At 40.1% G+C, this 21,530-nt stretch overlaps 3 protein-coding genes across 4 annotated transcripts in view; 2 read left to right on the plus strand and 1 right to left on the minus strand.

Moving 5' to 3' along the window:
- RFESD (Rieske Fe-S domain containing) overlaps window positions 1-21,530 on the plus strand; it is a 28,466-nt gene that overhangs the window by 5,050 nt on the left and 1,886 nt on the right. Inside the window, exon 1 of one of the 2 annotated variants that reach the window (XM_034773833.1) lies at window positions 18,943-19,226. The exons of the other annotated variant lie outside the window; for it this stretch is intronic. Within the exon in view, the coding sequence (XP_034629724.1) occupies window positions 19,022-19,226 (205 nt within the window). The 5' untranslated portion in view covers window positions 18,943-19,021. Of the gene's footprint in view, window positions 1-18,942; window positions 19,227-21,530 lie in introns of those variants that run through there. 2 annotated transcript variants of the gene reach the window in all.
- The window catches only part of RHOBTB3 (Rho related BTB domain containing 3), a 101,816-nt gene that overhangs the window by 4,988 nt on the left and 75,298 nt on the right, over window positions 1-21,530 (plus strand). The gene's annotated exons all lie outside the window — the stretch shown is intronic.
- Window positions 869-18,129, minus strand: SPATA9 (spermatogenesis associated 9). Its single transcript, XM_034773835.1, has 5 exons — window positions 17,304-18,129; window positions 17,079-17,167; window positions 8,635-8,862; window positions 7,854-7,949; window positions 869-1,413 (listed from the first exon to the last, which is right to left on the minus strand). The coding sequence occupies exons 1-5, from the start codon at window positions 17,362-17,364 to the stop codon at window positions 1,162-1,164; spliced, it is 726 nt and encodes a 241-aa protein (XP_034629726.1). The 5' UTR covers window positions 17,365-18,129; the 3' UTR covers window positions 869-1,161.

Genomic DNA, 21,530 nt, shown 5'->3' on the forward strand with positions numbered 1-21,530 from the left:
ATCTTCCTCCACATTGAGGAAGGAAGCGAATTTCATGAGCTTATGCTGCTGTACAATTCTCTGTGCAGCACAAGACAGTACAATTTTGGGTTTACACTCCAGAGGGGATGTACACTTGAGTGCTGGGCATTTCCTTAGCTGAAGCCTTCCCATGCAGAGCTGATTTCAGTGTCTGTGTCTTTCTGAAGCTGGTTGTGTCCCTACCTGTGTGTGTGCTGACGGAGGCTTGAGGGCCTGGCTCAGCTGGACAGTGTAAGGGGGAACAGGCGGGTACCCCAGTATATCAGTGGGGATGTAACCCATCACAGATGGGTAGATCTGTTTATACATAAGTAGAGCTGTATGTGTACATCATGTATTTGCATTGACTAAGGAGTAATGGGGTGTGTTTAAATGCTAGATTAAGATGGTGCTTGTGGACCTGGGCCTCACTTCATTAAAATTTGGCTTTTGAAGTTTTAAAGAGATTTAAAAATGAAGCATAAGAGATTGCATGGCCTCTTCAGAACTTAGTAACAATGGGACACAGGAGAATATTCTGTTAATGCTTTGGGTAGAGCCCAAAGAGAATCTCTTTTTTCATATTTCTGACATGATTGAATATGGTTATTTTTAAACTTTGTAACATTTTGTGAAGTCAAACATCCTGCTCCAATGAATCAAGACAGGAGATGAGAAAAGTCTGGATAAAGGGAAAAAATGAGAGAAATATCCTTGGCAGGTTGAACCACCGTAAAGGAGACAAAATACACATTAATCCTTGACAGTCAGTGTCTGTCTGCTAAAAACTGCAATTAGACATTGGCCAGAATTGTGGATTTTGGTATAAAAGGAACACACTAGACTCCAGACTTTAAAAAAATCCCCTGCTTTTACTTGCATAATCAGTGAAATTTACACAACACTTTGTGTCACGAAGAAATTTAAATGCTATAGAACATGGCACTAAAAACATTCATAGTAAGGCCCTCAGCCTCAACTGTTCTGAGTGACACATACCTAGATTTTTTTTTCTTTCACTAGTCAAGGAACTCTGAAGACATTAAACTATTTGTACTAATTATTTTATTAACAAATAGAGAATGTAAATTCTGTATATGTTAAGTGTTTTTGTTTAAACATTCAGTGCACTAACAAAAAGCTCACAAGCCTGTTTGAACTTCAGTTACCACTACTAAGTACTGTATCTTGATCCAATGCAGAATGTAGGATGTGAATGCTGCTCTTAGTTGAATCTTCAGCAGGAAATTCAGAAAAGACTTGCTTCTCTGGAGAGGATACAGGGAAACTTGCTAAATCTTCATATTTGGAGAATACATCTTTTTCTTCCTCATTCTTAGCGTTTTCTCTTGAGGTCTTTTCATCTTGAACAATGTGTTTTATTTTCCCTAGTACTGTGTTAATAGAGACTGCCTACATACAATAAAGATATATAGTTTAGTTGAAGAAAACCATAATGTGGAGTTGTATATTTGAAATAAATAATAAGTACCCTTTATTTTGAAGTTTTATAATACATACCAGTATCTTAGTAATAAAGGCCTCAGTGCTTTGAGGTGCTGACCACTCTGGCCACAATCCAATACAGTTAAGCATATGAATTGTCCCAGCAAATTCAGAAAGACTACATATATGCTTAAAATTATGCAGAGGCTTAAGTGCTTTTTGGATCAGGGCTACTATGTTTAGCACTTCATAGGATCAAGCTTTTATACATCACCACAGTAGCCGCACACTTTATACAGTTGTAGCTAAATGAATTTATTAGTAGGGTCAATGCCATTATGTCTATCAAACATTTAAACAGTTATTACTATTACACATTTCTCCTATAGAATGTATTACTGTAAATACTTACAACAACTAAAACCTCTCCACTGCATCATCAAGGATCTACAACCTATCCTGGAGGACGATCCCTCACTCTCACAAACCTTGGGAGACAGGCCAGTCCTCGCTTACAGACAGCCCCCCAATCTAAAGCAAATACTCACCAGCAACTACCCCCACACAACAGAAACACTACCCCAGGAACCAATCCCTGCAACAAACCCCGTTGCCAACTGTCCGCATACCTATTCAAGGGACACCATCATAGGACCTAACCATATCAGCAACACCAGGGGCTTGTTCAGCTGCACATCTACTAATGTGATATATGCCATGTGCTGGCAATGCCCCTCTGCCATGTACATTGGCCAAACCAGTCTCTGTGCAAAAGAATAAATGGACACAAAGGTTGAGCAGTATGCACGTAACTCAAAAATATTCTAACTTTGTACATTTGTCACAAAATAAGACTTTTAATGTTTTATTCTCTGATTTAAGATAATATTGCTGACAGATAACTATAGTACATGACACTAGAAAATACTAAGGAGATTGTAGCCACAAGAGCTGGAAAAATACTAAAAGATACATTATTATGAAACTTCTACTAGACAAAAAATACTTCATCTTTCTGATACCAGCTTTTTATTTTTCAGGCTTCTAAACATATAGGCAATTGATTGTAATTAAGCAATAAGAAACTGAACAGGTCCTGGAATGGAACATCTAGCAACATATTTGGATGTGCAAACCCAATCCTGCCAGTTCCCAAGCTACCTTGAGTCTCATAGAATTAAATGAGAATGAGAGCACTCAGTACCTTGCAGGATAGGATGGAGCTTGTAATGAGTCAAGTATGGACCTAGGCTGTAACATGCTGAATGTCTCTTGCAAAGAGCTGGATGCCCTTTGCTGGAAGTGGGTGTTAGCACTCAGCACTTCACACAAATCAGGTTTTATGTGAAGTAGAATAGTGCCTCTGCTCCCTACAGTGTGCAAATAACCATCATTCTGGATATTTTAGGATGCCTGGAGTGGGTTAATTTAAAAAAAAAGTTTGTTAGTTATTAGAAAATATTTATAATCTGGTAGTACCCGAAGTCCCCAATTGGGATTGGGTCCCCATTGTGTTAGATGCTATACATACCTAGAAAAGAGGTAATCCATGCCGTGAAGGGTTAACAATCTCAAGACACAAACAGATAAAGGCCATATAGGGGAAAAATATATTAAGTGGATACAGGTGGGTGGTGTCAATAGCCTGAAACGTGCTATTATCAGACCCTGTTTTCAGCTGCTTTTATCTTTGCCAAACTTTAATTGTTAGGGCTGGTGTTTTCCATGCCAGGTGTCTGGGTTTTTTTTGTTTCTAAATTTAATCCAAAACTGTTCAGCCATTTCTGAGAATTAGAGTAGGGGAAAATGTTTTGCCATTTAATAAAATTCTGGTCACTTTTTCTTTGAGAAGCTCTAGAGCCCCCAGGCTTTGGAGCAGGGACTTTATATTTGGCAGGTGTTGGTTTTGTGTCAGGGATGTATCTATCAAATCTATCACATATGGTCAAGTTATAAACCTTGGAAAATCTCCGTTCACCAATGCTTAGTAGAGATGACAAAGAGTTTAGCAGCTAAAATCACCAATATTCAATCCTCATTGAACATGGAGAACTGAGATTGGATGAAGAACCCAGGAAGGCACAGTGGGTCTAGGAGAAAATGGGGGGAAGACAGATCAGAGGAGGAGGCAAGGAGCTGAGACTGTTTGAGTGAAGAGATGGGAGACAGGAGTCAGGGTGGTTGTGGGGAGCTGGGATTGATTGGGCAAGTAGTTGAGGAGAGGGACTTGGATGGGGAGCCTGGAAGTGGTGAGTAGGACTGAGTGGGTAAGAATAATGGGATGAGAAGTCTATGGAGTGGAGACTGGGACTGGTTAGGGAAAGAGAATAGGATTGGGAGGAGTTGGGTGGGGAAGAAGCAGTTCATGCACTTACAAACTAACAAGAAGAACTTTTGTTATAAACTGGGGACTTATCAGTTAGAAGAAACAGCAGGAGAAAGACGTGGTTGTATTGGTCAATCACAGGATGATTATGAGCTGCCAATGTGATGTGGCTGTGAAAAAGGCTAATACAATCATAGGATGCATCAGGCGAGGTATTTGCAGTAGAGGTAGGGAAGTGTTATTGCCATTATACAAGGCACTGGTGAGACCTCATCTGGAATACTGTGTGCAGTTCTGGTCTCCCATTTTAAGAACAATGAATTCAAACTGGAACAGGTGCAGAGAAGGACTCCACTAAGATGGAAATGGAGAACCAACCTTATGAGAGGAGACTTAAGGAGCTTTGTTTGTTTAGCCTGAAAAAACAGAGGCTGAGGGCTCTCTATAAATACATCAGAGGGATAAACACCAGAGAGGGAGAAGTTATTTAAGGGTAACATGGGCACAAGAACAAGGCCATAGCAAGTTTAGGCTTGAAATTAGACAAAGGTTTCTAACCATGAGAGGAGTGAAGTTCTGGAACAGCTGTCCAAGGGGAGTAGTGGTGGCAAAACACCTAACTTGCTTCAAGACTGAGTTTGATAAATTTATGGAGGGGATGGTATGATGAGATTGTATACCATGCCATATATCCATCCGTGACTGGGATTACCAAATATCTCCAATGGCCGGAGATGAGACACTAAATGGGAAGGACTAGGAGTTATGCATTAAATTCTTTCCCAGATGCCGGGCTGGTGGGTCTTGCCCATATACTCAGGGTCTAACTGATTGCAATGTTTGGGTTGGGAAATGTGACAGAGACTCTGGGGGGGTTTCACCTTCCTCTGCAGCATGGAACATGGGTCATTTGCTGATTTTAACTAGAGTAAATGATGGGTTCTGTGTAATTTTAAGTCTTTACATGAAAATTTGAGTAACTTAGTAACTCAGTCAGAGGTTGAAACAGGAGTGCGTGAGTGAGGTTCTGTAGCCTGTGATGTGCCGAAGGTCAGACTAGATGATCATAATGGACCCTTCCGACCTTAAAGTCTATGAGACAGGCTAGAGGGGATGGGTCAGAGGGGCAAATAATCCTGAGTAAAGAATCAGCAAATCATTAGCCACAAATTCATAGATTCATAGATTATAGGACTGGAAGGGACCTCGAGAGGTCATCGAGTCCAGTCCCCTGCCCGCATGGCAGGACCAAATACTGTCTAGACCATCCCTGATAGACATTTATCTAACCTACTCTTAAATATCTCCAGAGACGGAGATTCCACAACCTCCCTAGGCAATTTGTTCCAGTGTTTAACCACCCTGACAGTTAGGAACTTTTTCCTAATGTCCAACCTAGACCTCCCTTGCTGCAGTTTAAACCCATTGTTTCTGGTTCTATCCTTAGAGGCTAAGGTGAACAAGTTATCTCCCTCCTCCTTATGACACCCTTTTAGATACCTGAAAACTGCTATCATGTCCCCTCTCAGTCTTCTCTTTTCCAAACTAAACAAACCCAGTTCTTTCAGCCTTCCTTCATAGGTCATGTTCTCAAGACCTTTAATCATTCTTGTTGCTCTTCTTTGGACCCTTTCCAATTTCTCCACATCTTTTTTAAAATGCGGCGCCCAGAACTGGACACAATACTCCAGCTGAGGCCTAACCAGAGCAGAGTAGAGCGGAAGAATGACTTCTCGTGTCTTGCTCACAACACACCTGTTAATGCATCCCAGAATCATGTTTGGTTTTTTTGCAACAGCATCACACTGTTGACTCATATTTAGCTTGTGGTCCACTATAACCCCTAGATCCCTTTCTGCCGTACTCCTTCCTAGACAGTCTTTTCCTATTCTGTATGTGTGAAATTGATTTTTCCTTCCTAAGTGGAGCACTTTGCATTTGTCTTTGTTAAACTTCATCCTGTTTAACTCAGACCATTTCTCCAATTTGTCCAGATCATTTTGAATTATGACCCTGTCCTCCAAAGTAGTTGCAATCCCTCCGTTTGGTATCATCCGCAAACTTAATAAGCGTACTTTCTATGCCAATATCTAAGTCGTTGATGAAGATATTGAACAGAGTCGGTCCCAAAACAGACCCCTGCGGTACCCCACTCGTTACGCCTTTCCAGCAGGATTGGGAACCATTAATAACAACTCTCTGAGTACGGTTATCCAGCCAGTTATGCACCCACCTTATAGTAGCCCCATCTAATTTGTATTTGCCTAGTTTATCGATAAGAATATCATGCGAGACCGTATCAAATGCCTTACTAAAGTCTAGGTATACCACATCCACCGCTTCACCCTTATCCACAAGGCTCGTTATCCTATCAAAGAAAGCTATCAGATTGGTTTGACATGATTTGTTCTTCACAAATCCATGCTGGCTGTTCCTTATCACCTTACCACCTTCCAAGTGTTTGCAGATGATTTCCTTAATTACTTGCTCCATTATCTTCCCTGGCACAGAAGTTAAACTAACTGGTCTGTAGTTACCTGGGTTGTTTTTATTTCCCTTTTTATAGATGGGCACTATATTTGCCCTTTTCCAGTCTTCTGGAATCTCTCCCGTCTCCCATGACTTTCCAAAGATAATAGCTAGAGGCTCAGATACCTCCTCTATTAGCTCCTTGAGTATTCTAGGATGCATTTCATCAGGCCCGGGTGACTTGCAGGCATCTAACTTTTCTAAGTGATTTTTAACTTGTTCTTTTTTTATTTTATCCGCTAAACCTACCCCCTTCCCATTAGTATTCACTATGTTAGGCATTCCTTCAGACTTCTCGGTGAAGACCGAAACAAAGAAGTCATTAAGCATCTCTGCCATTTCCAAGTTTCCTGTTACTGTTTCTCCCTCTTCACTAAGCAGTGGGCCTACCCTGTCTTTGGTCTTCCTCTTGCTTCTAATGTATTGATAAAAAGTCTTCTTGTTTCCTTTTATTCCCGTAGCTAGTTTGAGCTCATTTTGTGCCTTTGCCTTTCTAATCTTGCCCCTGCATTCCTGTGTTGTTTGCCTATATTCATCCTTTGTAATCTGTCCTAGTTTCCATTTTTTATATGACTCCTTTTTATTTTTTAGATCGTGCAAGATCTCGTGGTTTAGCCAAGGTGGTCTTTTGCCACATTTTCTATCTTTCCTAACCAGCGGAATAGCTTGCTTTTGGGCCCTTAATAGTGTCCCTTTGAAAAACTGCCAACTCTCCTCAGTTGTTTTTCATGACACACAATTTAATGCAACATTGAAAAATAATAGCATCCCATTTATCCAGGGTAAGTAGTTGGTGGTTTTATGGGTTCTTTTTATTTTTTTTATAAGTGAGTAAATATCATTAGTTTTTCCATTATCAATCAACATAGCAGAGAACCGAGGAGTAGATTTTTATGCCTTGGTTTGTGACCAAGTTTGCAAGGCTGCCTAAACATGTATATGATACACCCAAATGCAACTTGAGTAAAATAAATAACCATTTCATTCCGCCTGTCATGCAGCTACCTGTATGAAAAGAACAGAGGGAAAACTGAAATGCTCATTGCTGATGACAACATTTAAACCTTATTCTGATGGCTACGTTACTATAGCATGAATATTAAGGCCTGGTCTACACTAACCCCGCAATTCGAACTAAGGTACACAACTTCAGCTACGTGAATAACGTAGCTGAAGTCGACGTACCTTAGTTCGAACTTACCGCGGTCCAGACGCGGCAGGCAGGCTCCCCCCTCGACTCCGCGTACTCCTCGCGCTGAGCAGGATTACTGGAGTTGACGGCGAGCACTTCTGGGTTCGATTTATCGCGTCCAGACAAGATGTGATAAATCAAACCCAGAAGTTTGATTGCCTGCCGCCGAACCAGCGCGTAAGTATAGACAAGCCCTAAGAAACTGAATTGAGCAAAAAATGCCTGATTCTGTCCCCTTTACCCATTGAGTAGTACTTTATGCTGCACATAGTCCTATTGGTTTCACATATGGAGTAAGGCACTACGCACTGTGGGTAAGGGTGGCAGAATCAGTTGCAAAACTAAGAAGCTTATACTTACCACATAAATTAGTGCTGCATAGGAAGCACACATTATGCTGGTGAGAGCAGTCTTTGCTGGATAGGAGATCACATCAAACAGGGAAAATGTTCTACCCTGAAGGAAAAATCATTTTTTAAAACAGTTTTTTTTTTGCTGCCAAAATATCAATGCTGCTCAACAGGATAATATTTTAAGAGCAGTTCCCTATATCCATGTCCTCTTCTAAAATGTTTATATTTATATTCATTTTGTCATCTGTGTGGGTCACCAGAACATATAGGAATCACAAGCATCCACCACAGCCCTTCTACCAGTCTGCCTATTCTTCTGACTCAGCAGGCCGCCTGTGGGTTATAGGAGAAAGTAGTGGTGGAGGAGGAGAGTTAATGCTGCTGCAGAGCTGGCTAAGCTCTCTTTCCATGTGGAAGGAGGAGAACCACGTACACAGGGTCCTCACCACTCACAGATATTGGGTGCAATCAGAGCATCTGTTTGTATACAGTCCTTATTCAGGCAAAATGCCTACTGTTTTGGCCCAGTGAGCATGTTAACTGAATGAGTTAACCAACGGCTTCAGGATTTGTACCCGTATGAATTACTATGTAACAGAGGTGAAAGTATTCATAGGGGAAAAAATGAGATCAAGATGGTAAAGATTCCAGTTTTGCACACAGTAACTTGAATGAGCTGTGGAACAGAACTTTTAATTGAAAGTCGTTTGAAAACCTGAAATACATTGCATGTAAAGAACTTCAGAATAGGTCCTAAATAATTAGCAATTGAACTAATGCTCCCATACCTGATTTTTATAGAGAGGCTGCTTTGGTATGTTTACATTTTTCAGAAGACGATGAGACATAGTATTTAACTCTGCAAAATTTTGTACAAGTTGTGGCTGCAAGACTTTGGCAACAGATTTTGAAGATGTTGATATTGTGTTTAGCCCATTAATAACTCTTACTCCAGGAGATGAAGAGAATGCACTTGCCACAACTGATCTGGATGCTTGTAGAATGGGAGCAATTTCCTGAAAGGGAAGTGTTTGAGAAATGAGATGGCATATGATTCTAAAATGAATTTCTTAGAATATCCTGACTTTATGGAGAGTGAAAGGATATTCCAAAGATAATCCTTTGATACTGAGGCTATGCAGAGATACAAGCTATTTTATTAAAAGCTCAATTATCATTCTTTATCTAACTCTACAAATAATAATGAACACATATAATGACTTGAATTGTGGCAATATCCAAGACACTATATAAACACATAGGAAAAGATAATCCTGCCCCATATTCATATAGAAAGTACCAGAATATTTTACTGGAAAACAACATACATTTATGTAGCACAGTTAGCATCTAGAAGAAGAAAAAGCTTTTGTAGTCCCTGTATGGCTAGTGGGCACAAGACTACCCTTCTCCTGTAATAGGTGTATGGCCTTTGCAGTATTCCCAGCCCTACAATGGCTCAGCAAGCAGGAAGGTGCAGCTATCATCTGAATTTGAGAAGTACTTTACTTCTATGGATGTTGATGGAGTCAGCACCTCCCAGGAGACTCTGTCACCTTGCAGAGCTCATCATATTTTCCATCAGACTCAGCATCAAAAGCAAATCTAAAAATATAAATTTGGAGATGTAGGTGTTCTAGCTGAGAGAGTCTATCAGCTTAGAACATAAAGGGCTTAATAGCGGATGTATCAGATTAAACTGAGACAACACTTGATATGAGCCAAAAGAGTTTAATGGTTTATTGTTGGTGATTTACCAATTTTAATTACAACATTGCTACCTGGTAATACAATGATGGGCATATTAGAAATGCTTAAGATAGAGGCATATTCTACTTCTATATTTGTAAACATTTTAAAATACATTCTACTCATCTGCTCATCTCTGAACGCATTTTCCCTTGCTCCTCTGCTCTGACAATGCCAGCCTTGACTGAGCCCACTTCTCCCACAAACATCTCTTTCTTCCATGATGCCATTTATGCCTGGAATGTCATTCCTGAGCTGACAAATAAAGCCACTACTCTCCCCTTCAAATCCCTCCTTTTCCTCCTCTTCACCCACTTCTTCCAAGACATACACTAAAAACTGGCAAGCTAATAGTACACATTGCAGGTTGAGGGGCTGTCAGCATATACAGCTGACATATATTAAAAAACTAGCAAGAGGCTCCTATTATCACATTGATAATACTTTGCTTATATGCTAGCCTGTAAGTGACTTTTTAGATTGTAAGCTCTTCAGGGAAGAGCCATCTGTATTTATGCAGCACTTACCATAGATTCACAGACTTTAAGACCAGAAGGGATCATCCCTTTTAGTTGGACTTCCTGCACTTTTCAGGCCACATAAGCTCACCCACCCACTTCTGTAATAGGCCCATAACCTCTGGCTGAGTTACTGAAGTTCTCAAATATTGATTTAAAATCAAGTGGCCCCAGTACTGATAGGAGCCTTTGAGCATTACCATATTACAAGTAACATAAAACATGAAGCCTGATAAAATCTTTTTTCCGTGCTTTTCTGGTAGTTATTACTTAGAAACCTGACCTTGCATCCTACAGCCCAATGGGATTCAAACAAATGTTAAAGAAAACCTAATCAATTGAGTAGTGTGAAATTTACCCTAATGCAGGGGGGGAGCACAAGGCCTTTTGCACCACTTAAGCCCCATGGTGATTGTACTGTGGTCAGAGAGATTGTGGAGGGAAGCTCTGTATCGGCTCTATAATGAACCACATGATCTGTAATTAGAGGGATACAATGATCCAAATAGCTAGGTAAAATGTAGCATCAGTCATTTTTCCTGTCCATACACTGGAATAATAGCCTGACCACAGGGTGACTGTGTGAGAAAGATCCAAGTATGAGTACTCCATAGCAGTCTTCCCTCCACAATTCTAACCACTTGGATTTAGTGAGGGTGATGAATTTCAGTGACTGCACTAAATGAGAAAAATAGTTCCTTACATGTGTAAGATACAAAGATGTGTTTCTGTACGCTCTGTAGTGACCTGTATTTCATCTGATATTGGTCAGAGGTGCAATTTCCATTAAAAATCAATGGGAGTCCTGTAACTAAACACTATGCAATGTTGCTTGAAAAAAAATGCGAGGTAGATTCTCGCCATAGTTCCATTGAAATAAATGGAGCTATGACAATTTACACCAGATGAGGATGTGCCTTAAATGATTTGTACCATTGGCTATGTGATAAAAATAAAAAAATAAAAACACATAAGGTTCTCAAAACATTTAGGAAGGAATGCGCATTGAAATGGAACACAGGATCCGGTCCAAGAGGTGAATATAATAGCTGAACCACTCAGTAATAGCAACCATAATGTAATTAAATTTAACATCATTGTAGGGGGGGAAATGCAAAGAAACCTACCACAGTAGCATTTTATTTCAAAAAGGGGAACTACACAAAAGTGAGGAGCCTAGTTAAATGGAAATTAAAAGGAACAGTCACAAGAGTGAAATGCCTGCAAACTGCATGGAAACTATTTAAAAACACCATAATAGAGGCTCAAATGAAACTTATGCCCTAAATAATAATTTAAAAAACTGTAAGAGGACCACACTACCGTGGCTAAACAGCAGAGTAAAAGAGGCTGTTAGAGGCAAAAAAAAAAAAATCCTTTAAAAATTGGAAGTAAAATCCTAGTGAGGAAAATAGAAAGAAGCTTAAACTCTGTCAAGTGTAAAATATATATATAATAAGGCAGGGTAAGAAAATTTTTTGAAGAACAACTAGCTAAGGTCAAAAAAACTAATTGCAATTTTTTAAAGTATATCAGAAGCAGGAAGCCCGCCAAACAGTCAGTGGGGCCACTGGATGGTCGAGGTGCTAAAGGAGCACTTAAGGAAGATGGGGCTGTTGCAGAGAAGCTAAATGAATTCTTTGTATCAATCTTCACTGCAGAGGCTATGGGGGAGATCCCTACACCTTTGCTGATCTTCTTATGTGACAAAATCTGAGGAACTGTCCCAGATTGAAGTGTCAATAGAGGAGGTTTTGGAACAAATTGATACATTAAACAGTAATAAGTCACTAGGACCAGATGGTATTCACCCAAGAGTTCTGAAGGAAGTCAAATATGAAATTACAGAACTAACCAAGGTATGTAACCTGTCACTTAAATCAGCTTCTGTACAAGATAACTGGAGGGTAGCTAATGTAACTTATATTTTTAAAAAAGGCTCCAAGTGCAAACCTGGCAGTTACAGGCCAGTAAGCCTAACTTCAGTACCAGGAAAATTGATTGAAACTGTAGTAAAGAACAAAATTATCAGCCACATAGATAAACATGATATGTTGAGGAAGAGTCAACAAAGCTTTTTTAAAGGGAAATCATGCCTCAGCAGTATATTAGAATTATCTGATATGGTCAACAAGCATGTGGACAAGCATGATCCACTCAATATAGTGTACTTGGACTTCGACAAGATCCCTCACCAAAGGCTTTTGAGCAAACTAAGCAGTCATAGGATAAGAGGGAAGGTCCTCTCATAGATCAGTAACTGGTTGAAAGATAGGAAACAAATGGTAGGAATAAATGGCCAGTTTTCACAATGGAGAGAGGTTAATAGTGGTGTCCCGCAATGATCTGTACTGGTATCTGTGCTGTTCAACATATTCATAAGTGATCTGGAAAAAACGGTGAACAGGGAGGTGGCAGATGATGCAAAATTACTCAAGATAGTTCAAAACTGACTGCAGAGGATTACAAAAGGATCTCACTAATCTGGATGACAGGGTTAGAAAATGGCAGATGAAATTCAATATTGATAAGTGCAAATTAATGCACATTGCAAAACATAATCCCAACTATACTTAGAAAATAATGGGGTATAAATTAGCTGTTACCACTCAAGAAAGAGATCATTGTGGATAGCTCTCTGAAAACATCCACTCACTGTACAGTGACAGTCAAAAAAGCTAACAGAATATTAGGAAAGGAATATATATATCAATCATCATACCACTATGTAAATCCATGGTGTATACCCACAGCTTGAATACTTTGTTCAGTTCTGGTTGCTCATCTCAAAAAAAGATAAATTAGAACACTGGGGGTATGGAACAACTTCCATACAAGATGAGATTAAAAAGACTGGGACTGTTCATTTTAGAAAAGAGACGACGAAAAGAGATGATAGATGTCTATAAAATCATGAATGGTGTGGAGAAAGGGAATAGGGAAGTATTATTTAGCTCTTCAAAACACAAAAACTAGGGGTCACCCAATGAAATTAATAGGCAGCAATTTTAAAACAAACAAAAGGAAGTACTTCACACAACACATAATCAACCTGAGGAACTCATTGCCATGGGATGTTGTGAAGTCCAAAAGTATAACAGGGTTCAAAAAAGAACTAGATATGTTCATGGAGGACAGGTCTATCAATAGCTGTTAGCCAGGATGGTCAGGGACTCAATCCCATGCTCCGGGTGTCCCTAAACCTCCAACTGCCAGAAGCTGGGACTGGACCACCTGGGATGGATCACTCCATAAATTGCCCTGTGATGTTCATTCCCTTTGAAGCATCTGGCTCTGGCAACGGTCAGAAGACAGGACACTAGGCTAATTGGACCATTAGTTTGACCCAATATGGCTGTTCTTATGTCCTTATATGCATCACAATGCCCTTAGAATCTAATGACTATAATGTCACCATATCTATTATATATGGTATATGCATCCACACACACTCTAGCTCATGTTGTCAAGGAAGAAATGTAAATTACATTTTGTCAGTGTCCACAAGCAGGTTTAGTAGTGCTGTTCCCACCTGAATCGGTGGCAATCTTTACTCAAGCAAAATTCCCCAAATGGGAGCTTTGCAGTAATATAATTAGGTGGGTGGGAGCATTTGTAGCTGCTCTTTCAGTCATATTAGCCCTCTAATAGAAAGTGGGGATTATTGATGCCAATTTCAATAAGAGGTGAAATAAATATTTACTTGTTCATTTAAGGCTGATCCCAAGCCTATTAAAATAGCAAAACACCCACTGACATCAGCAGGAGCAGGATCAAGTCCTAAATGGCAATGGAAAAAGGCATTTGTTGCCTATCATATTTTAAGCTCTTTGGGTCACCACTCAGTACAGCAGGATCCCGATCCTGATTGAGGCCTTTGGGTACTACTGCAATACAAATTATAACACATTCAATAGACATTGCTGTGTTATTCCTATTATTATTTTGTATTATTTGTATTATTGTAGAACCTAGGAGCCCCAGTCATGGACCAGAACCCCATTGTGCTAGGTGCTGCACAAACACAGACCAAAAAGACAGACTCTGTCACAAAGAGCTTACAATCCAAGTATAAGACAAGAGACAGCAGATGGACACAGACAGAGTTAGATGGGGAAGTGCAAGGAAACAATGAGATGATACTAATCAGCATGATTGTCAGTGGTCTCTGCATGCCAGCAGCCTAACTGTGGTCAAGTTTTTTATAGGCATAATGGAAAAGGAGAATTTTAAGGAGGATAATGAGTTAGCTCTGTGGATATTTATGGCGAGCATCTCCCAAGTGTGAGGGGCAGCTTGGGAGAAAGCACAAAGGTGCTTATTTGATTAATGAGTTGGTGATGGAAGCTGGCCTCATGACCTGATCAGAAGTGGGAGCTGACATTTTAACAGTGAATGGATGATAGGTAGGATGGGTGGGGATAGGTTGTAAAAGGCCTTGAAAGTGAAAATAAGTAGTTTATGTTTGATGCAATAGAGAAGACGGAGCTAGTGGAGGGATTCAGAGAGCAAGGTGATGTGGTCAAAGCAATGTGCAAGGAAATTGATCTTTGCATCAGCATTCTGCATAGATACGAGCAGGGAGAAATTTACTTCGTTGAGGCAAGTAAGAAGGATGTTGCAGTAATAGAGATGTGAGATGAGACCTTGGACAAGAGTTATAGCTGTGTAAATGGACAGGAAATCTTAAGAGTTGTTATGTGGAAAGAAACAGCAAGATTTAGATATAGCCTGGATGTGAAGACGAAAAGACAGGTCTGAATTTAAGATGACTATAGTGGAAAAAATTAAGAACTCTGTTTCAGCCATGCTGATCTGGAGCTGATTGGCTAGAATCCATGAAGCATATCATAGAGGCAGACCATGGTTTTAGTTCAGACAGAATGGGACCGGCCTGGAGTAGAGAGGTAGATCTGTGAGTCATCAGCATAGGGATGGTAACTGAATTTGTATTTATGGATGAGATTTCAGAGATATGTGTGGAGGGAGAAAAGAAAGGGATGAGGAGGGAGAAAAAGTTGGAGAGGGAATGAGGAGGATCTTCCAAAGGACATACTGAAAAACAGTTAGAGAGGTAGGAGGAGAATCAGGAAAGGACAGAGTCACAGAAGGCAAGGAAGGACAAGATTTCAAGAGCATTAGCAATTTTCAGTTAAGTGCAAAGGATAGAAGCTGGTTGGACATGATCTAGGATGGAACTGGAGGAGAGGACTCTGAACATGCCGTTTACATTTGCTGTCTAATGAGCTTAAAGGCGAAAGGGAGAAGGGAGGATGCAGCACTAACTGGAGAGGCAAGCTGGATCATGAGTGGATTGAGACAAAGCTTGCTTGTATTGTGAGGGGAAAGAGTGTCAGGAATCAGGATCTGCTGCAGAGCTAGTCTCCAGGCAGCTTCCTCAATACACTTGGCCTGCAACAGCTGTCTGGTCGGTTACGCCACCTGATTGGCTGGAGGGGGCAACAGGCTGGCTTTTGGGACATTGGCTCAATGTTCATGCCCACCACTGTGATTGCTCCTGTTACCTTATTCCTGCCTTACACCCAGCCTTGTTTCTGGCCTGCCTCTGCCTTCAACCCCTCCTTGCCGGTTACCCTGCTTGCTTCAGTTCCTGACCTTGGTTTGATCCTTGGCCCTGGCTTCCCACTACTGACTTGGACCCTAGTCCTTGGTTCCTGATGCCTGCTCTGACCATTAGGCTAGACTGCCCTCATCCAGTCAACTGAGCCAGAGGCGCACAAGAGGTCAAGAAGAGTAAGGGAAGGAATGAGAGTGGGCATGAGGGAAATCAAACGAGATGGGATGGGCTCACTGGGGCAAGAGGAAGGCTTAGAGGAGAACAGATGAGAAACTTCTGTTTCTGTGACAGGGAGGAAGAAGAGAGAGTTGTAGAAAAAGGTGAAAGGTCATATTGTATTTTGTCAATTTTCTCATGGAAGAAATTGGCAAGAACTTGTGCACAGAGAAGTGCAGGTAGGAGGAGGAGAGGGTTTGAACAGTGATCAGAGGTGGTTGGGATTGTGGACGTGAGATTCAATTAAATTGTCTAAGTGGAGTTGTTTAGCTAGGAAGATGGCAGAACTGAAGGAGAAGAGAATGAATTTGTAATGTTAGAAGTCTACCTAGTCACAGCATTTCTGCAAGAGATGCTCTGCAGCCTGAGAGCAGGAACAGAGGAAGCAGATGTTGGGTGTTTCAGGTAATAACTTCTTACAGGCCTTCTTCTCCTAATTTTATTTCTACGAGAAGGACTGGAATTGATGTCCTGCTTCATGGTCTGATTTGCCAGTATCGGTGGAACTGAAAGTGTAGAAGGAATTGAGGATCTATCACAATAGAATCTGAGCACCTTACAAGCCTTAATGGATTTTACCTTCACAACATCTCTGTGAAATAGGGAAATTTTATCACCATTTCATGGATGAGGAATGGAGGACTGCAGGCTGCATCCACAAAGATTTTGGGCATCTAACTGCCACTTGAGGCAGTTTAAGATTTTCAAATTAAGATTCTCAAAACTTCCACTCAGTTGCCCACAAATTACCTCGGCACCTACATTTCTGCTGATAAATTCCCCTAAATTTCTGCCAGTGGGTATGCATGGAGCCATCCAAATCCTGATGCCATAGAACAGCTCAGGCCATTCCCCTGCCTATCTCACCTACAATGTCCAATTCAGAGGCCAGTTTCCAGATTGGGCCCAGCACAAAATGGAAGTGGAGAAGCCCCACCAGAGAAAGAATGAGACATGACTCTACAGCCCAGAGATTAGAGCACCCATCTGGCAGACCCAGGTTCCAGTCCCTGCTCCAATAACTATTTAATGACTAAATATCAATGTCAGCAGAACATGTCTTATTAAATAATGGTAGATAAAGCACATTCATAATATTTTAAACAAGAAGGGGGAAATACCTTTATCAGAACTTTAATGGCAATCAAATACAGTAGTTCAGTACCTTTACCTGGTTTGACTGTTGCAATCCAATTATGGTTGGAAATTCATCCTTAATCTCATCTATAATTTCCACAACTGCTCTCTGGATTAGGTAAACTGAGGTAAAAAAGAAACAATTAAAGATTCAATTCAAAACCTCCTAATCAATTAAACAAAGTGGTGGTAACATGTACAAATAGGTAGGACAAGGAAGGTTTGGAGGTTTAAATGGATCACAACCAGGATTACGTACCTTGTCCAGAAAATCTTTTGATCACCTGCCCACATAGCCATCCAATTGGTTTGATGGGCATCGTGTCCTAGGGTGAGTTCCCGAGTCCTAAGCTCCAGTTACTTCAAAAGACTAATCCAGCTGGACTCTCAGATCACAAATGAGCACACCATGTCCCCCCTCCCCCACAGGAACATCACCATATCCAGGCAGGGAGCCTTTATGACAGCACAGTGGATCTCTCAGATACTCACTTGATGCTCTGCATATACGTGGTGCCCAAGGCATGATCCTATCAGGGAAAAAAATCATCTGTACTTTTCACAAGTTGCCATGTAAATTATCACATTTCTTCCAAGTTTTGCATAAGGATTCACTATTTTACATCTTGCTCTTCTGGTATCCTAAATCCATGGTCTTGGGGTTAAACAAAATAAATCTCTGATTTCCTTTGCCTTCAGGTTCAAGGTAAACAAACAAAAGTCCCCATCCCTTTCCTTAAGTTTTAAACAAGCAAGAGAATAGTTGTTGTCCTTTGCATGTGGACTGTTTCTCTCAATATAGCTATTGGCCTTTCCATCAGTCAGCCAGTGATTTATTATTCCTTTTCTTTTTATATGCACCAGGTTGGTTCCTGGGAAACTAATAGGCTCCAACTGCTTCTGGCTCCTTCTGCTCTTCCCTCCCAGACAAGGAAATAACCAAATGTCAACACACTAATGCTGGCCACTACCAATGTAGCCCTCAAACGTGCCAAAAATAAATGTTTAATTCAAATGATTCTTAATATGGCTGCTTTGGTTGCCAACATAAAGAGAACAGAAACAAAACATTGCCACATTTCTGAACTAGGGGTATTTGTCAATTGTCTTTAAGTAGTATAGCTTATAAACTCCTGTGTTTAATACTGAGAGGTAATGTTCAGCAGACCACAACAATAGTGATGCCTTTGGACAAGATGGCTGGATGGCCTGTGCCCTGCCACTATTAATGAGGAGAATAGTGTTCCTACTGGCCCCATATAAAGCCCATTTACTGAGAAAATGTGGGGGTTGAGAATTTCACCCATTTCCCTTGAAGTATTGCAGTACATATATATATTATTTATTAATTCAGGTTTGCACTATAGGGTATTGCTGAGGTGTTGTGATCAAGGTGTTGGTGTCACTAGGCATCACCCTAGGTAACTCGGGGGGTTGGAAGACCCGAGAGTCGATGAAGCCCCCCCGCTCTATACCACTAGGTAACTTGGGGGGTTGGAAGACCCGAGAGTCGAGGAAGCCCCCCAGCTCTAGGCCAAAGTGAATCAAAGCCCCTGCATGTTAAACTTTACTAACCTCACAGGCCAGCAGCTGGGAAGCAGTAGTGATAAGGGAAACGTACATGCTTCTAGCTAAAGGACAAGATTACTTGCAGAAAGAAACAGTGAGAACAAGTTGCACAGCCAAGGTCGTGTAATGTAACCAGAGGGAGAAAGGGGGAGAGGTGGGAATGGAGGAGGGGGGGTGAGAAAGGGCGGGGGGAAAAGGGAAAGGCTTGCTGCAAACTGTATAAAAGATAAAGGCTGCTTATGTTGGTGTGCTTGATTTGAGACGTGCCTGTCTCCTTGCACCACTTTGAGATCTCAAACTTTGTTTGCTTCTCCACCCTGGTATGTTCATTGGCGTGAAGCACACCAGGCAACGAACCCCACTGTTGCTGTCCATGGGCACTCTGTGCCGGCAACAAAGGTCTGCAGTATGGGTGGCTTGGAGGAAGGAAGGAACACAGTGCAATGGCTTTCAGTTCCAAGATGTTCATATGACATTTTAGATTGTCCTGAGACCAAGAACCTTGGATTTACAAGTGATTCAAATGGGGCACCCCAGCCTGTTCCTGATGTGTCTGTGCCCAGTGTAATTGGGGGAGGACCAAGAAGAGTATCAATTTTCTTACGTTCAGCAGGTCTATCCACTACTCCAGTTCTTTAGGATGCATAGTGGGACTGAGACTCATTTGGTTATAAGGTGGCAACATGAGAATTAGACTGTTCTCTGCCAGTGATGCATAGGTCACTAGCAAAATCTGGCAAGTAGTATCACATACACCCATGTAGACATGTAGCCAAAGAGAGCCAGATATGTACGCACTGCAACTATCAATCTTGTCGGCAGATGATATATTATTGACTTGACGGAAAGTACACAAACCTGTCCTCTGGCATGAAAGCTTTTGCCAAACTAGAATTGAGGATAAGTCCTATGCACTCTATCATCTGCATTGATATAACAGACAAATTCTCATCGTTCATGTGAGATGGAAAGGAATTGGACATCTACTACTTTTGTTTTAAAAATTACTAAAAATATTTAGTTTAGAGAAACAAGAAATGGCAGGCCAGCTCTGACTAATTCTTTGTTTTACTACAAACTCAGGGGTGTGGTTCCCACCATTGAGTCACAGAGGTTCTTTTACATACTTTATGGGACACCATGATTAAGACCAAGAAAAATAATCACAACTATTAACCATGGCTATTTTATAATTAAAGAAAAGAATAAGAAAACAATAAACACAAATGATAAACTGGTTACTTCCATTACAATTTTTCTCTCTGTCTCTTTGTGTAGAGCTTTTAACAGAGATAGCACTCCAGAGATTTTAGGGTAGATGAACCTGCCAGTTTATAGTTGGCAAAGTCAACTATCTTAACTACATTCTATGAAACAGAAGAAAACATTTAAATCGGTTACTTAGGAGAAGCCATTTAAGGAGTTGTATTGAGACAGGCCAATTAACCAATATTAAACATTTTAAATTTAATTAAATCCTACTTTTTTTTGTTTACCAGTGTTTAGTCCTCCTCTCCTTTCCAGAAATACATTTTAACCAGTTGGTGATTAACAGGAGAAACTGTTAGTCTTAATTTATTTCAGTATTCCAACAAAATCATTATGAGACTTTTATATCTAACCCTGACAGTGTTTTAGTTAACTTTTTCTTACCAATCAGTGTTGAAGTCTTGGGGAAGTTTCCTTGGGTTGGTTTCTTCTTGATTCTTCTATGTTTTTCTTATCTGTCTGTGGCAGCTTCCTTTTAGTGGTGGAAAGGCTGAACTGAGGAGTGCTTGCTTTTGAAGCTGAGTAGCCAGGGGTGTGGGGTGCTCACTTTAGAATTTTGTGTACCCTTACCATTATTTTTATTAAATTATGTGAAAACACACCTCTTTAATGCTTGTTCAGATTTAAGTTGGTTGCTGTTATTCTTTTATTGGCTTCATGCCTTAGGGGTTGGCTTAGGTGATACTTTCATCTCCTAAATATGCAGTCTTTCTAATATGCAACATTTCTTTAATAGCTCTCTCTGTGGGTGTACATAAATATGTGAATATTCAGATAACTTTTAAGATAACTTTTAAAGTCAATTTTAACTCTTTTTTTTATTCAGTTCATTTTGTGAGATTTTATTTTTATTAGAGTTTGACAGGAAATGAAATTGTTTTTAAAAAGTCCATTAATTTCTTTTATTTAAAAGTTTTTAGTTCTCAAAACAGTATTTTAAATTTAAATAACTCTAAGAAAGTCTTTAGCCTACGCTGTTAATTAACCATTACCGTATTCTATGCTTAAATGGCTTCTTACATTAGTAATTAATCTAGCATCAAATGACCTTGCTTTAGTTTGTACATAAAACATCTTATGATTTATATAATATTTTATTATATGAAAATTTGCATTTAAATACAAAATATTTACAAATATACATATTAGTAGAAGCTTATGCCATCTAAGCATTTGAGAAACAACAAAGGTTTTCACCTCTAAGTGAAAATGAGGTGGAAGTACCCAGTAGTTTCTGTAAAAATTGCCCACCATAAGTGTTCTCCAAGTTTAAAGAATGAAAACTGTAGTGTGTTTACAAAAGAAATTAATATCACTAAAGCTATTTCTAGAATTCTTTGAGTGGGTTTAAACTAAGATTTTTCTTTGGAAAAAAAAGTGTGTGGGGGCGGGGGAGATTTAGCGTGGGCACACTTTATCTGTAGATTTATTGCTCTGATAACACAAACCTACATTCCTTTCACACTCAGGTTTCTTCCTAAAAGTGTTCACACAGATTGATGTTTGCTTGTCCTTGGGAGCTAGAAGCAGAAACCTTCTGGAATGACTTTGACTAGCTTTAACATTTTGAAACATACAGTAATTAGCTAAGCATGTGTATTGTTATATTTCCAAGCATCTTGACTATAATATTCTTGTAGCTATCTCT

Source organism: Trachemys scripta, chromosome 6, assembly GCF_013100865.1.
Source record: "Trachemys scripta elegans isolate TJP31775 chromosome 6, CAS_Tse_1.0, whole genome shotgun sequence".
Lineage (NCBI taxonomy): Eukaryota > Metazoa > Chordata > Testudines > Emydidae > Trachemys > Trachemys scripta.

What these genes read in the sequence shown, in the direction of transcription:
- SPATA9 (XM_034773835.1), bottom strand. Translation starts at nt 17,364, where the DNA reads ATGCCCATCAAACCAATTGGATGGCTATGTGGGCAGGTGATCAAAAGA. An exon ending in CAAAAGATTTTCTGGACAAG is followed by an intron (nt 17,168 to 17,303) that starts GTACGTAATCCT and finishes TTTTTACCTCAG; the next exon opens with TTTACCTAATCCAGAGAGCA. An exon ending in ATGCAGCACTAATTTATGTG is followed by an intron (nt 1,414 to 7,853) that starts GTAAGTATAAGC and finishes TATTGTATGTAG; the next exon opens with GCAGTCTCTATTAACACAGT.